The sequence below is a fragment of the Sturnira hondurensis genome, unplaced genomic scaffold, assembly GCF_014824575.4.
Source record: "Sturnira hondurensis isolate 20B ecotype Veracruz unplaced genomic scaffold, ASM1482457v3 Scaffold0024805, whole genome shotgun sequence".
Taxonomy (NCBI): domain Eukaryota; kingdom Metazoa; phylum Chordata; class Mammalia; order Chiroptera; family Phyllostomidae; genus Sturnira; species Sturnira hondurensis.
Genome location: NW_028097436.1, coordinates 5,305,632 through 5,322,461, shown reverse-complemented (window position 1 = coordinate 5,322,461; position 16,830 = coordinate 5,305,632). Strand labels below are relative to the sequence as shown.

Here is a 16,830-nt window from a genome sequence, read left to right as displayed (position 1 = left end):
GCAAAGGGATTAGCAGATGGTTTCCGCATTCCAGAGGTGGGCAAAGGGTGGTGCCAAGCGGGTCTTGCCTGCGCTTCCCAAACACTACTCAAGCCTGTGCTCACACGGTAAGCGACTCGAAGCCTGCAGAATGGCTGAATGGTCAAATGAGCGGACGGCACAGCCAATCGTATTTCTGTATACCCGGAAGGGGCGGATCGAGGGCGTGTTCGTAACGTAGCGGCGCACGATTGGCGGGTTCCCGGGAGTTCCGTGGTGGCGGGAGTTTTCGGATGTGTTGGCGGCGTCTCCCGGGTGCAGCGGTTGGACTGAGTCTGGCTGCGGGCGTCTGCGGCAGAACGTGGAGCCAAGTCCGGCCAGGATCATTAAGCTCTCTGCTTGTGGCTCGCTGAGAGGCAGCCTTCTCTCTGTCACCCGGAGCTTCGGGGAAGATGGATCGGCACCGTCCCAGGCTGCACCATCTGACGCAGGGCTCCGCCGCCGGGGCCGCTTACTCGTCCTCTGCCTCTCTCCGCAGCTGTCGGGAGAGCAAGATGCCGCGCAGGAAGGGTCCCCAGCACCCTCCGCCGCCCGGCGGTCCGGAGGTGCCCGGAGAGAAACGTCCCAAATTTGTAAGTTTCGCGTGAGGCTCGGATCCGGGAGCTCTTGCCGGATGGACCTGAGCTGTGTGCCTGGGGTCCCAGGGTCCTTCTATTTCGCTGAAGTGGGTGGGCCCACCAGGGCTAAATTTTGTTTTAGGTTTTCAGAGCTACCAGTCCTTTTACGTCAACACGGTCCAATTCTATTTGGATCCTCCGACGTACAATGATCACTGGAGTTGTCCCAGATATCTTAGGGCTGTTCGAGTGTATTTGTATTGACCTCATCCACGTGGATATTGCATTTTTTTAAGTCGAACTTCTCCCCTTACTCCCAACATCTAAGGGTATGAGACATATCAAAGTGAACTTTTAGGCATTTTTTTCCTACTTAATATTTTAATCCAAGAAAAACTTTTCAGGGGAGATGTAATTTTCCGAGTCGAAAGAGCTTGTTTTAAAACTTGGGCGGGGCCATGCAGTCATTGCTAAAGAATGTTATGATTGGAAAGAAGTCCCAAGTTTTTGAAACTCGCTATTCACTGTTAACACTCAAGGGGAGTGTCAAGATAGGTGCCTTGTAAATCTTTGTTGGTATCAACTAGTGGAAAAGTAGGCAGTGATGATAGTTTGGTATGTGTCTGTAAATAAACGACAGAGAGACCAGCAGAACTGAAAATTTAATATTCCTCCATTTTACTTAGGAGTATGGAAAAACATTTTTTTAGGCATAGGTAAGTTTTTATAGTACAGATGTGCCTTCTGTGAACAAATAAATCATTAAGAATTTAAATTAGGATACACAGATTAAGGGACTAAAAGACATTGGAAGAGGAGTGAATTGCTAAGTATGACATCTAAAAGTGAAAATTGAGTAAAACTGGGAGCGGAGCTCTAAGATGTATCAGAATACTAGGTGAAATGAGAGACAACATGTATTAGTCGTGCTAAATTAAGCATCAAGATACCTGTAGGAATGGCGAAAATTTGAAGGAGGATCAAATATATTGTTGATTATTATATTGACAGAGTTTAGGAATAAATAGGATAGGGTTAAATTGGCAATGACTCTACCCAGTAGGAGAAGAATCCACTGGGGCAGTGATTTTTCTTCCCTATATAGTTTTCTCTCTGGGTTAAACACCTCATTCCATTTTGTCTCACTCCTTATACTTTATATACAAAGTATAAGTTTCTGTGACCCATCTGGTGCAAGGATGTAATCAAAACAAAACCTAAATTAATATCAGGTGATTTGGGTTCTAGTGTATGTTTTTTATTTCTTAGGTATGTAGAAACGGTTATTTTAAAGATGAACACAATAAAATAATACTTTTAGGTTATAAAACTAGTGAGCACATCCAAAATACTGTGGAGTATTTTTAAATAGGAGTCTTATTTGAACCATCATAGTTAATTTAGAAGTAATTTAGACCCTTCATAATTTCCGAAACTAATTTAGATTTTTGCTGACATGGTAACTTCTTTAGATAGATTTTCCATTTCACTCATTTTGTCATCAGCTGTGTCTAATCTTCTGTCTAACTTGTTCTGACCATTTGAGTTTAGCAATTATTTTTTTATTTCTGTAAGTTCCATTTGCTTCTTCACTTCTGCCTGGTCATTCCTGATAGTTCCGTTTCTTATTCTTTTATTTCTTTAGGAATTTGTTACTTGGATCTTCTTTTTTTAATTTATTTTATTATTTTATTTTATTTTTTTTACCGACTTGGCTCTTCTTTATTTGACAGTCCTGGTACGCACAATCTTTGGACTGTCTATGTTGACTTGAACTCAGTTGTGGCTTCCTCTCTCCCCTTGTGCTTGTTGATCTTTACAAGTTCATTGCTTCCTCTCTACCTCTGTTTCAGGAGGCCTAATGGAGAATACGTCTCTGTGGAGACTATGAGTCTTTTTCCACCAGGACCCTGGGTGTGCCACTGATTTGGGACTACCTCCCTATTGAACTAGAACTCTGTTGGGGGCCTAGAGTTTTAATCTTCGCTCTAACTCTGTTCTTGGCCCAAGACTCAGTTTCCCAATCTCAAGGCTGCCTTCTCAACAGTCTGCCAACTTCTCACTGCTCTCAGTCCCAACCTAGTAACTCTTGTTTTGGGGATGAAGGGTGATCTTTAGGGACCATCACTTCCTTATGAGATCTCAGCAATATCTCAAAAAGTGATTGTTCTGTAGTTCATTTTGCTGTACCGCAGGTAGTCAAGCCAGTTCTTGGCTTTCATTTGGTATGAAGTGATGTTAGCCTAAATCTCTTCAGGTCACCTAGTCATTAGATCACCTAGTTGCCTGGGGCAACTGCTTTTCAGTAGGACAAGTAATGTAGGTTGGTGATGTGACTGGAGCAGAGCTAATTTAGGTGTTTGGTATTTTGCATACTCTGCAAAGCTTCGAGTGGGTAATAGAACTGAGTGGTAAACTGGCCGCTTGGTCCTGTCTTAGTTTAAGAAGGAGTTTTGGTGCCCAATGAAACCCTGGTTTACTCTGAGCTATAGTAAAGCAGATAAATCTTTGTTTTCTACTGAATGTATAATTGTGGGCCTCAAGTTACTTTTGAATTGTATATAAAAGTTTATAGAACCTCCCCCATAAATATGTGTAAATAGTAGAAATTAGTTTATTGTAAATGTGTGATATGTTGGCTGTACAATCAATCATGTGCTTTTGGGCTATTTGTGAACTAACCAACTTGGCTTCTATAGGAAATGTAGTAAATGGTGAGTATTGAGATGCTGGGGATAGTTGCTAGGAGATGGGATACAAACCAAGGAGGCTGGGAGTAGGAGGCAGGTACCTGAGTGAAGATTTTGTAAAAGGAGTAGAATTCAGTAGGTGGAATTGGTACTTGCCCTAGGTCATACCCTCAGTACTGAGACCTGAGTCCTGTTTCCCTTCTAGAACAAAACAGAGGAGTTGTCTTTCAGGGATACTGGGCACTCCATTCCTACCTCCTCCTCCTATTAGAAACACATGGTAAACAGCAGTGGACACTAGATCCAGAGTGGGAGCAAGATATGTGGCTGCTGGAGACGTCTCCATCCCTGGAACGTGGCCAGTCTTTTGAAAGGAGCCCTGTAAATTTGGCGATCCAACTTGGCAAAGTAGCTCTGTTTATTTAGGAACATCCTTTAAAAATTCTTAGACTTTAGTGTAAATCTAACATCTAATCTTATGGTTTCCACTGAATGGATTATTACACTACCTTCAGTTATGTCATTATAGTACCCATAAATTTGGTTTTGGGAGATTTTTTACCCTGTCCATTAATATCTTGATGTCTACAGTGTTTGGGCATTATTAGGTGCTCCATAGCTATCAGCTCCTTTAATACTTGCAATAACTCTGTGAAGTAGATAGTATTATTAGCCTTACTTGCTAGATGGGAAACCCAGGGTACAGAAGTTAAATTGCCTTAGGTTACATAGCTTCCAGCTGGTGAGATGGGATTTCCACCTAGGCTGGCTGATTTTACTCTCCTGTGCTATTGGGAGGGAGTTTTAATTTCTACTGCTTCTTTTTGTAGCCAAATGCAGGTCTGGCTGCCTGCCACTTTGAAAGCCAAGACTGAAGAGAGGGTGCTGGTGTAAAGCAAAGAGGTTTATTTAAGTACTGATCACCTGAGAAAATGGCAGCGGGGGGGTGCGGGCGTGGGCGTTCATGTCTCCAAGCCCATATTCACATCTCAGTGCAGGCAGAGATTTTTGTGTGGAGGAAAAGGGAAAGCAGAACAAGGAGATCAAAGGGAGGGGACTGAAAAGTTCTCTACAGGAAGACCCGCAGATTCCATTCCAACAAGGATTTTGAAACTGGTCAAGTGCTGGTCTGGTGTTCCTCATTCTGGTTTTAAAGTTGAAGGTCAGCAAGTCTCCTGGAGCTGGGATAACTGAAGGCTGGAGTCTGTCTTTTGAAGTTAGCTCCTAAGATTCTTATATAAATATACTGTTTATCTACAAGCTACGCATTAGTTGGAGCATTTACAGAAACAGGTCAAAAGAATGATGGGGTGGGTTACAATCCTCCACTGCTACATTTTCTCATTTAGGAACTTCTAACAGTAGTTAATAATGGCATTAATGGATATAGAATTAGCAACTTCTTGATCATAGGCTGGTTGTGAGCAGGAAGAGGTATTAAGTTGGAGAACTGCTTATTGTACTGAAACTTGTGTATAGTTCAGGGGAGTCAAACTCCTATTTCACTGAAATAATTTTAGGACTGTATAAATGTAAGTACTCCTTGACCGTTAAGGAGTTGAAATTACCTTCAGCCCTTTAAAGGCAACCGTGAGGCTGATGCGCCCTCGGTGAAGATGAGTGGGTTTGACACCCCTGGTATAGTTGAAATCAGAGTAGGCTTGATGAGATTAGTACAGGGTTACCTAATTGCTTTGGGTTTATTTGGAGGCAGCTGTGACAGGCTGAATAATGACCTCTGACACCAAATATATTCACATCTTAATCCCCAGAAGTTGTCAATGTTCCAAAAAAAGGCCTTTGCAGGAATGATTGAGTTAAGGCTTCTAAAATGAGATTATGTTGTGTTATCAGGATGGGCCCTAAAAATGCAAATGTGCATATCCTTATGAGAGGGAGCCAGAGGGAGATTTGACCACAGAAGAAGAGAAGGCGGTGTGATGAGAAGGCAAAGATGGGTGATGCAGCCACAGACAAAAGAAGGCTGGCAGCCATCAGGAGCTGGCGGAGACAAGGAACCATTCTCCCACGGAGACTCCAGGGGGAGACACTTGGGTGTCAGCTCAGTGAACCCGATTTTGGACTTGGGTCTCCAGGACCGAGGGGGTCCATTTGTGTGGTAATTTGGTGTGCCAGCCGTAGGAAACCAACATGGCAGGCATAGCTGAGGGTGACCAGGACGGGAGGTCTGGTTGAACGGTTTAAAAATGCGTTCTTTGGAGGAATCATCAGATTCATTTACATCTCTTTCTTGCAGTGTTTTATTTTGGAAGGTGTGTGATTTGGGAGACTAGAAGATCACCACAGATTAGTCGTCTGGAATAACCACCAGAACCTTTATCATTTCCATAGTTGCTAGAAAGCTGAGAAAAGATGGAGCCATGTCTGCGTGCTGTTTTCTGAATTTATTTCTTTATGGAGTCTGCAGCTAAGGTGGTGTTTTTTTAATGGTCCTAAAGTTAAAGACTCAAGAAGTAGAGATAAGTATTCTTGGTTGAAGACTTTAGGCACCCGAGTTTTATTCATATCAAATTCCACCTAACCCATTAAACACTGAAACCTTCATAAGGTAAAATCATGTTATTTGGGCCAGTCTTCTAAGGAAATTACTCTGAATTGTTCTTTCTACCCTTCCTAACAGAGAATATAAGGTTTTTTAAAAACATTTTTAATATATGATTTTCAAAATAGACAAATTATATCAGAAGGATTTAGGGGAGTACAGTTAGCTGCTGAAAGATGATGTGCAGTATTTATTACTTCTGGATCACTCTGGATCCTTTCTTTTTGGGTAAAAATGGGTGGGAATAGGCATACTTGTCTGAGATTTAGAGCATGGCTTAATTGCTTTTTTCAAAGAGTCATATCCTTAATTATGAAGCAAGCAAACTGACATACATTTATTACACTGTGAAACCTTGCATCTCATCTAGTCTGTCTTGTAGCAATTGCCTCTGAACAGATGTTACGGGGAACACCTCTGTGCTGTTGGTAGAATGCTAGAATTTGTCATGCTTTTATTATTCTTGTCTTGAATTAACTCTACTTTATGGCATAACTTTATTGCTGTGTCCTAGGATCTTTATATATTTATTGCCTTATAAATTGGATTTAAAATTGGCTTTTTATATACAATGTAAATTAACATGTGTATAACTTGTTTATGCTTGCAGAATAATGCCAGAAAAAACTGCTATGTATTACACTAGTGTAATTGTCTTTAACTCAGCACATAGTATCGTCCAAACTAGGAGTGCAATGAATGCTGCAGAATATGCTTACCATCACACTCTGCTTGTTTATCCCAGAAACTAATTTGACTTTTAGATCTATAAAATATAGATTAAGTATAACCTTCTACTTCATGGGATATTAAAGATCAAAGCGTGAGCTTTCTTTGAACAGGATCTACAGAGGTAACTTTTCTCTTGCTAGCAGCATGGTGGCATTGAAATACCTTACAATTGGGAGTAATTTTCTCAAATAGCAAATCAAATCATTATTATTGACTTTGGGGAGAATTTAATAGTTTCTGTAGTTAAGTTTTGGTGCTGGAATATTCAAGTTTGGGAATGCTTGCCATAGATTTTTATTCTGCAGAAGGACCCACTTCCATCCTTTCTTACTGTTTGTTTGTTTGTTTGTTTGTTTTTGATAGAAAGGGCATCGTGAATAACATTAACAGGCAGTGACCTGTACCACTTTTAGTGCTTGAATCCTAACTATGTCACTTACTAGCTGTGTGAACCTCAGCAAGTTACTTGACCTCTCTCGGTGCCTCCGTTTCCTCCTGTGTAAAATGGGGTTGTTGGAAAGATGAAAAGTTAATGTGATGGGCCTAGAATAGTACCTGGCTCACTTTAAACTCTGCGCGAATATTTGCCACTTATAGGACTGTTGTTGTATTCGTTAGTAATAAAAGTAGTAGTGTGATTTTTGTCTTGATTTTAGGGCATTGGGGAAATTATATTGAATATTTGAATCACTTCCTCATATTGGAAAAGTCTCAGTTGGGCAGGTGTGACAGGGGCAGAGTCACTCTGTTCTCGGTTCTTGTCCTAATGCAGGTCATCGGCTGGGGTCCGCGTGCCAGTTAGACTCGCACAGAGGAACCTCTAAAGGCAACAACCTCAAACTTAGGGAAAAACCTCTATGATCCTCAGTGTGGACTTGAGTGGAAATTAAAATAATGTTACATGGGTGTGTAAATATAGACATAAAACTATGCATAATTCTTCATGCTTATGGGTCTTTTTCATCTATAAAACCAAGAAGATTTATGTATAAACTCCAGAACTATAGAGCCAGTAAAATTCAAATGATCAGTAACATCAGTTTAATGTGATTGACGATGATGTTTAGCTGAAATGAAGTCATTATTGGATTTAATGTTGGAAAGATATGTGTATGGTTTGCTGTTTTCTGTTTTGTCATCTTGACTTGGATGGAAATGGAGTCCCGGAGGCAGAGGAATAGAAGTACAGAGCCATTAATCCGGACACTCAGCCCCATGCTGTTGGCAGCGGCCTGTCATCAAACATCTCCTGTCTTTTTCACAAGGTTTTGACGGGAGTGGGTGAAGTAGTATGGACTCTTATAAACCTTTTCTTTTTAATGATAAAAAGAAAATAGCCATATGTAAACTTTTTAGTAAGTTGTATGAAGTTGTTGAAAAAGAGCAGACGGAATCAGAATCAACACTTATAAGCATACTGTTCACTTTCCCCCTAACTTTACTTTCCCTAGCTCTGGAACGTGGTTCCTTGGACAGTCCTTCCTAAGTGGAGGAGGCTTGTGAAAACCCGTGTGGCATCATGTTGATGATGTTTGGCCGCCGAAAGTGCCTGCTGGAACATGGCTGTAGTGTGGTCATTCGAATTGTCCCAGAATGTGCTTCCTTTACTTCTTATGCTTAAGATAAATGCAGGACTTAAAAAGTCTCGTAATTGGAGAGCCCGTGGAAGGGCTTTGCAGACCGCAGTTGGAGCAATCCAGAATCCTTCTTTCTTCATGAAGTTAGAAGAGTATTGGAATGAGGGTATTTGCACCTTCAGTCCTTTGGCTAGTGGCCGATTACAAGTGATTAGCAAATATTAAGGATGTATCAATGTACTTTAAAATAGTTTACTTCTAAGTAGTTTTCTAAGGGTAGACACTTTTCCTATCTTCCAAAAATATTTTATTATACAAAAGAGGCATGGAACACCATGTACTTACCAGAAAGCTTCACAAACGAAACTTCATAAATCCTATTGAAATGTTCATTTTTCTCCTTTCCTATCTATATCTCCTTGTAATCTTTGCTTTTCATAACCTTGAGGTAAGGGCTTTAAAAAAATTTTTTTGTTCCAATTATAGATCTTTTTTCTAAAAATAGATCTATGAATGGAATTAATATTCAATACCTTTCTATCTCTCCATCTTTGAGCATCATAGCCCATCTTAAATGCATTAAATCCTAGTCCCCCTTCCTTTCTGGTATCAGGTACGTTCTAAGGGCATTCTGTTTGCTGAAGGACTTGGGTACATCCAGGTCGCTGAGATCCAAGTCAGACCATCATGGATTAAAGATGGCTAACCACCTGTTCAGCCCTCTTTAAGGAAGTTATTGCGAATCCTAGGTCATTCCAGAAGAAAAAAAAAAAGGGTGCGATCCTTTTTAAGTTATGGTATAGAATTTCTTGAAACTCTTAGTAAGATACATGGATTAGTCTGTTGTAAGATCCATAACATTGCATTTATTTGGCGAATTTATTATGAAGTATCTTCAGGATGTGGGCAGTTTATCTTGTAATTGCTACATTTTGTCAAAGTGTGCTATTTATTTGGGTACCATTAAATGAAACTGTAAAATTCAGTTTTTAACTATAATTTACAAATTGGTGACATTAATTACGGACTGTACTGTAGCATTAAACTGTTTTTGTTTATCAAAACCTTGGGTAGAAAGCAATTCTAGTGGCAATTACAATTCATTTCTAACGAAAAACTTGACTGCCTGAGACATGAACATGAAAAATACAATTCACATAATCTACAATCAAAAACTCAGTGTGACACTTTCGTTTCTTTATAGAAGATGGTGGTCTACAATTGAAATTATGCTCTAACTTAGCTTCTCATCTCTTTGTTCTTGTTAATACGTTATCTTGAACTTGCTTTCAGTTGCTTTATACACATGGTTGTAAGCTTTTGGAAGTAACCTTTTCTGTGGTGTCTTGTATAGGCTTGAGCTTATAGGAGTAATGTGAGTGCTTGGCTAATTGAAAATCTATGTAAAATTAATCTTGTAACCTTATACTGCCTGGTTCATTACTCTTTTCTTTTTTTTTTTAAAGATTTTATTATTTATTTATTTATTTATTCTTTTCAAATATTATTTGTTTATTTATTTATCTTTAGAGGGGAAGGGAAGGAGAGAAGGAGAGAAATATCAATGTATGGTTGCCTCTCATGGGTCCCCTACTGGGAACTGGCCTGCAACCCAGGCCTGTGCCCTGACTGGGAATCGAACCGCAATTATCAGGTTCGCAGTCCTGCACCCAATCCACTGAGCTACACCAGCCAGGGCCATTTTAATACTGAAGATGGAGGAAAATATGCAACATTTCTGGCATATTTCAAGAAAGGTATTTCAAATAAGGTAAAAACTTTGTTATTTCAGGAAAGGTAAAAACTTAGCTCAAACCCAGAAAAGGATTTGTGCAGTGTATGGACAAGGTGCTGTGACAATCGAACGTGTCAAAAATGGTTTGCAGTTTCACACTGGGGATTTCTTGCTGGACCATGATGCTCCATGGTCAGGTAGACCAGTTAAAGTTGATAGCGATCAATTTGAGACATTAATCGATAACAATCAACATTTCAACCACACAGGAGATAGCTGACATACTCAAAATATCCAAATCACTAAAGTTATTGGAGAAATTGAAAAATGTGTCTTTTATTTTACTGTAAAAACTAAATGGACTTTTGGCCAACTCAATAATTATTGTCACTTTTTTTAAAAAAAGATTTTATTTATTTATTTATCTTTAGAGGGGAAGGAGAGAGGGAGAGAAATATCAATGTATGGTTGCCTTTTGTGTGTCCCCTGCTGGGGGTTAGCCTGCAAGGAACCAGCCTGCAACCCAGGCATGTGCCCTGACTGGGAATCGAACCGCGATCGTCTGGTTCGCAGGCCCGCACTCAATCCACTGAGCTACGCCAGCCAGGGCTATTTTGTTAATATTTGAATGATCTTTATACCAAGCATAGCAAAGGTAGCTATGGTTTGATCCTTGACTTTGAGAAGCTCACATTCAGTCTGGTATGTAGAAAGGGGGATGTGAACCAACACCCCTCTTTCTGTAAAGTGTACTCGGGGAGTCCAAGTTGTATAATATTTAAGAACTCAGATTGTGGAGTTAACCAGTGTTTAAATTCTGGCTCTGTATTTGATGGCTGTGTGACCTTGGAAAATTACTTTTGCATTTTCTCTCTTCACCTGTGAAATAGAAGCATTAGTACCTGTATGTAGGTTAGATATGCTGACTAAGTGTGTTGTAATGGGGGTTAACACATGAGTACTGCAGAGCTTGTTGCCGCTCTCACAATGGCATTGGGAAGGGATAGATGCACTGATAAAGGGGAGATTCAGCCACTTCCCAAGCGTTCCTCATCTTTGCCTTTGCGTTTATAATTCCACTGAAATTGCTTTGGCGGGTCAGTAAGTGCCAACTCTGGCTGATACTCAAACTTCATGTTACTTGACTTCTTACAGTATTAGTGCTGACCTGTCATTTCTGGAAATTTTGCCATAATGTGTTCTTCTCTTCTGATCTTTGCTCTTTCCTCTTCTCACTCTTTCCAATTAGTGTTCCCAAGTACTCTCTCTGATTTGCTTCTCTTTCCACTCCATGCCCCTTTCAGCATGAGTGTGTTCTTGTGTTTAGCTCTTACTACTGCTTAGATCAGTGCTGTTCAATGGAACTTTCTGGGAAGATGGAGATATTCTGTCCTGCTGTGTGTAAGTCAATAGTCACTAGCCACATGTGGCTAATAACTACCAAAAACCTTAATTTTTAATTCAGTTTAATTTGAATGAATTTAAATAGTCATATGTGACATTGGCCTGTTGATATATTTAAAGGGCCTTCAGTGTCTTCACCCATAGATCAGACTGCCTTCCGGTGATGTGACGATTTACTCCTGCTGGGTAACACGCACATATTATTCCAGCAAAGATGATGCTCATCATAGCCTCTGGACCTACCCTGAATGATAGGTTTTTGAGCAAAACAAGATCAGCGATGACAGAAACAGGCATGGGATCACTGTTAGAATGACTATCATCAAGAAGACGAGATAAGTGCTGGCAAGGTTGCGGAGTAAAAGGAACCCTTGTGCACTGTTGGTGGGATTGTAAATTGGTACAGACACTATGGGAAACAGTAAGGAGGTTCTTTAAAAACTACCCAGGAATCCCACTTGAGGGTATATATCCAAAGGAAATGAAGACTGGATATCATCAAGTTATCTTCACTCCCATGTTTACTGCAGCATTATGCACAAATAGCCAAGGTACGGGAAAAACCTGAATATCCATCAACAGACGAATGGATAAAGATGGGTATATACACACACACACTGGAATATTCCTTAGCCATAGGAAAGAAGGAAATCCTGCCATTTGTGACAACATATATGGACGGTGAGGACATTATGCTTATTGAGATAAGGCAGACAGAGGAAGACAGAATTGTAGGATATTACTCCTATATGGAAGCTCAAAAAGGCAAACTTGCAGGGTGGGAGGATTGGGGAGATGTTGTTAAAGGGTCAAACTTGCATCTGGAAGAGGAATATATTCTGGGGACCCAATGTACAGTGTAGTGATTGTAGTCAACCATGCTGTAGTATATACTTCAAAATTGCTAAGGGACTAGTCCCCAAATGTTCTCACCACAAACAAGAAGTGATAATTGTGGAAAGTGTTAGCTAAACTACAGAAGTAATTATATTGCAATACATAAATGAATGAAATCAACACATTGTGCACCTTAAACTTACACAACATTGTATGTCAGTTATATATCAATTTAAAAAAAAAAACAGGCACAGGAGAATTGTCCTCCTGTAGGAGACCGTTCAGCGTGGCATGGGCCCAGCTCCCACTGGGAGATGCACAGGACCCATGCCCACAGACAGGTTCTCCCGTGGGGAATCAGGCCTGCAATATGCCTAGGCTGCTTTGAGTCTTGCTTCTGCTAAAACTCCCTCACCGGGATTTGTGGCAAACATTTACTGCAAAGTAACTTTCTAAAATCCATGCTAAACCTTTCAAGGATGAGTATAACCCATTCAACCACTTTTGCCTTTTCATTTGCAAATATCCTTCTTCTGTGATGTCATTAGTGGCATTGGCTTCTTTGTTGTCTGTAAAAGGTAACCACCTAAAGTGAACCTGTGCATAGAAAATGAGGACCATCATGTATTGTGCCAAGAAACCCAATAAAGGCTGGTTACATCAAGGGCCAAAGCTTTTGCTCCCCTTGAGAGAAAAGCCATGCTGTCCCTTTTTCTCCACCGAACTCGGTAGTCCATGTGAATGTCTCATTTTATCCATAATGACGCGGACACTGGGGGCCGGTGTCCACATCAGTTCTCCTTGTAAGATGTGCAGTCCTCAGTAATTTGCATTAGGTTATTGGGATTGTCGGGTGCCCTCCCACGCCTGTGACTGTCAGCTGCTGAGTTGCCCATAACCCTTGTTGACTTGCTTTATTAGTGTGCTTGAGTGGTGCAGTAATCATGGAACTATGTACTTTTAGAAGTCCTTTAAAAATATACTTGAGTTATAGCTAGAGGGTCATGGCTCAAGTCTCCTTCGGCATTGCTGGGAGATTGCCAAGGGCAGTTTAAGCTGCAGTTGTCTGAGCTTGCAGCTTGACCGCAGAAACTGGTGTGTTTGAAATCTGACATGTGACATAGAAAGTGATGTGTTGGATTTTCACCGTGTAGTCATATGACACAGTGGGAGTTTGGTACTGAGTTGGCTTGTTCTGTATCTAATCCTATTCAAGGATTTATCTCCCCAAATCCCCAAGATTCTTTGAATGATAAGTGCAAAGGAAAACATTAAGGTAAGAAGCCTGTGTATATTTCAGTTCATGTAGCACTAGCAGACAGTTACTTTTGTTATACTATGTTTTGAGTCACCAAGAAGGGAGAAGTAAGTGACCCAAGCTATTTATTACCACTAGAACCTTTGGACAGTATACTCCTTCAGGACGGGTGCTGTGTTTTATAGGTCTTTATATGGCAGCCTTAATGTGATGTCTGAGTTAGCTGACATGCTCAATAACGAAATTCTGCTTGGTTAATATTTCTAAAAGAAGTAAAATGTGATGGCATTTTATGCACAGTACTGGGACTGCACAGAAGAGCTGGAATTGTGCCCCTTTCCTCTCTGTTGCAGATGCTTCACTTTGTAAACATGCAGTCATCCCTTTGACTTATTTTCAGTTACAAACCAGTTTAGAGGGCAGTGATAAAAAGTAGTACTCAGATAATGCAAGAAAGCTTAGTAGTGATTTCTAAATCACTTAGTAGTTAATTTCTAAATTTCTTTGCCCACGCCCTCACCTAGTGAGGCAAAGCAACTCAGAACCTCGTTTCCACTGTGAGTCTTCCCCCACTAGGTTGGATTATAGCAGCTGTTGCATGGAGCAGTGGGGACGAGGGGAGGGGAGAGGAGGAGAGGGGAGGGGAGGGGAGGGGAGGGGGGAAAAAGAGGAGGGGAGGGGAGGGGAGGGGAGGGGGGAATGAGCCTGGGTTTGGGGGTCGAAGTAACTCAGGTTCCATTCCCAGCCTGGCCACTCACCACTCTGGCAAATGACTTCTGTGGCACTCAATTCCCTGATCTTTAAGCTGGGGGTAATGGCTACTTTGTAGGATTGTTTGATGTATTAATGGTTATGGTAAGTGCTCAGTCAGTGTTGGTAGTAATGGCGGTGAGGTGGGCTAGATCATATGGGTACCTAAGGACCTGTTTTGCATCTTGGGTTCTATTTCAGTAAGGGCCTATTTGGCCTAAAGGAACAGACCCAGAGCAATAGCTAGTTGAAGCTTGGAAAGCACAATTGTAGGTAGACAGGGTTATCTTTGGGATCAAGTACAGGAAATGTGTCTTGTTCTCACAAGAGACTAGAGCGGAGAACTGGAAGCTGGCTGCTTTCCTCATTCTCTTTTCTGGGGCTATATAGCCTCATTTTGCTTCTCACCGGGCCCTTGCCCACGGTTGTATCTTTGCATAATGCAGCTTCTACTGCTTCGATCTTCATACAGCCAAGTCCAAAGCCTCACAGTTCCCCGTGCCCATCTATGTATGCCCTTGGTCTAGGTGAGAGCAGGTCCTGATTCTCATCTCTGAATCCCAAATCCAGGTTTCTGGGAAAGTGAGGATTTGATTGGTTGGTTGGGCTTGTGTTTAAGTGTTGAGCTCTGCTCACATCAGCTGTGGCCGGGGCTGGCTCACAAAGGACATTGAAGACTTTGGGGCCCACAGCCATGACATAGAGTAGTGATTGTGTGCATGACACAACAGGTGTCTGCCACGTTTCCACCTGTGAGTCTTTGGCGCTTCCTTGATGATAGGCTTGGAACCAGAAGACTGAGTTCATAGCACAGGCGTGCAGAGATATTACAGGTTTAGGTCCAGATGACCGAAATAAAGCGAATGTTGCAGTGAGGTGTGTCACACTCTTGCTGGTGGAGGGTCTTGCCTTCAATGTGTAGAAAACACATTTGTGAAGCGTGATAAAGCGAAGAGCAATACAATGAAGTATGTCTGTACTTTACCCAGTTCAGTGATTCTAACCCTGGTTGCATATTAGTTAGCTTCACGTGAGGGAACTTTAAAAGTACTTATGGTGGGCCCCCACGTCTGGGTTTTCTGATTCATTTGGTTTGGAATGTTACTCAGGCATCTGATTTAGAAAAAGGAAACAACTCATCAGATGATTCTCTTGCACAGTCTGGTTGAAAACCACTAGCCTAAAAGGTTCCCTGTACTGTGGTAGGTCTAGGTGTTCAAAGATGAGAGAAACAAGGTCCCTGCCGCATTAACATGGAAAAAAATGAGACAAAAAGACAAACACATACTCTAAGAAAAACATCAATCAGTGTGACCAGGGAATCGTGAAAAAAGAGCTCTGGGCGGACAGAGGTGGGTTTTTATTTCCTGATGGTAGTGAAGGTGTTACAAATTTCTATGCACAGTGCCTGTTCAGTCTGCTTACCTCAGCAGTCAGGCCCGGGCGACGTGGTGGCTCTGGGATGGCAATGGGAGATTGACTGCTGAGAGTTCTCAGCCCTAAGATCTGAGCCCCAAAGAAAAAGAACAATACATGAGAAGTGCCAGCAGGTGAGAGAGGGTGATCCAGTATCCCTGACACCCCACAAAACAGCTGCTGGCAAAGTGACCATAACAAAAATCCCTGCCTTCCAGGAACCCAAGTCCTGGCCCTGGGTGGGAGACCTGTACACAAGTACATTAGTTACTAATTGATGTAAGTGGATTAGAGAACGATTCCCTTGCTCAGGAGGGAGGAGACTGTTGGGGGTGGACTTGAGGTGAGTGACTTTGATCTGAACCAAGGTGGTGCCTGTGGGGACGTTAGTGGGACGGAAGGGGACAACCATTTATTACAGCCACCTCCCCACCAGGTGAAGTATGTTGTATACTTTACCTGGCCTCTTCTGTTAAGGCTCCCAACAAGTCTATGGGGGCATATGCTTCCCATTCTCCTGGTGCAGATAGGAAACTGATGCTCAGAAGTTTAATATGCTCAAGGTGGCACATCTGATTGGTATCCGGAGCTGGATATCCATCCAGGTGAGTTTGATCCTGGAACCCAGACGGTTTGCTTCTGCCCAGTAAGTACAAGCCGCTATGTAAGAGTCATGGGAGAGGCATACCTGAGGTCGTGGAGAATTGGAGAACCTTCCTGAACCAGGCAGCTTTTGAGGGTGAGTAGCTGGGTGTGTGGGGTAACAGAAACAGCCTGAGCACAGGTGTTGAGAGGGAAGGGACTGTGGCACTGAAATGAAAACCGTGGTAGGTAGATTTAGTCTGGGGACTGCTCACAAAGTAGTGGAAGGGAGAGGGCAAAGAGGCAAGGCTGTCTGAAGGGGTCCTGAGGCTGTGTGTTCACCTCGCACTTGTGTGGGGACCCTGGTAGGAGGACTCCTTAGGGCTGACACGCAGACCTCTGAGGGGGCTGAGGGACTGTGTTGCAATGAAGCTGTTGTGATTAAAATTTCTTCTCATCCTCTTTTCTCAAAACATGCTTGATGTCCACCCCCCTGGACGAAGTCTATATTTAAAAGAAAAAGTTTTGTTAATGCAGTAGAATTAGCTGAGTTTGTCCAAAAATTTCCTTTGTGGTCTTTACAGTGTTTTGGGAGTATTTCTAATACTTTTTTAGTGAAGACTCCTGGCAGCTCAACCAAACCAGTCTCGTAAAGGGCCCCGAAGGGAAAGGATTACTGGAGACCAGTCC

At 41.8% G+C, this 16,830-nt stretch overlaps 1 protein-coding gene across 2 annotated transcripts in view; it reads left to right on the top strand.

Annotated features, from left to right (window-relative positions):
- The first annotated feature begins 268 nt into the window (after positions 1 to 268).
- The window catches only part of DIAPH3 (diaphanous related formin 3), a 475,029-nt gene continuing 458,467 nt past the window's right edge, over positions 269 to 16,830 (top strand). For both annotated transcript variants that reach the window (XM_037038667.1, XM_037038668.1), the window contains exon 1: positions 269 to 611. In XM_037038667.1, the coding sequence (XP_036894562.1) occupies positions 432 to 611 (180 nt within the window). In that variant the 5' untranslated portion in view covers positions 269 to 431. The remainder of the gene's footprint in view (positions 612 to 16,830) is intronic.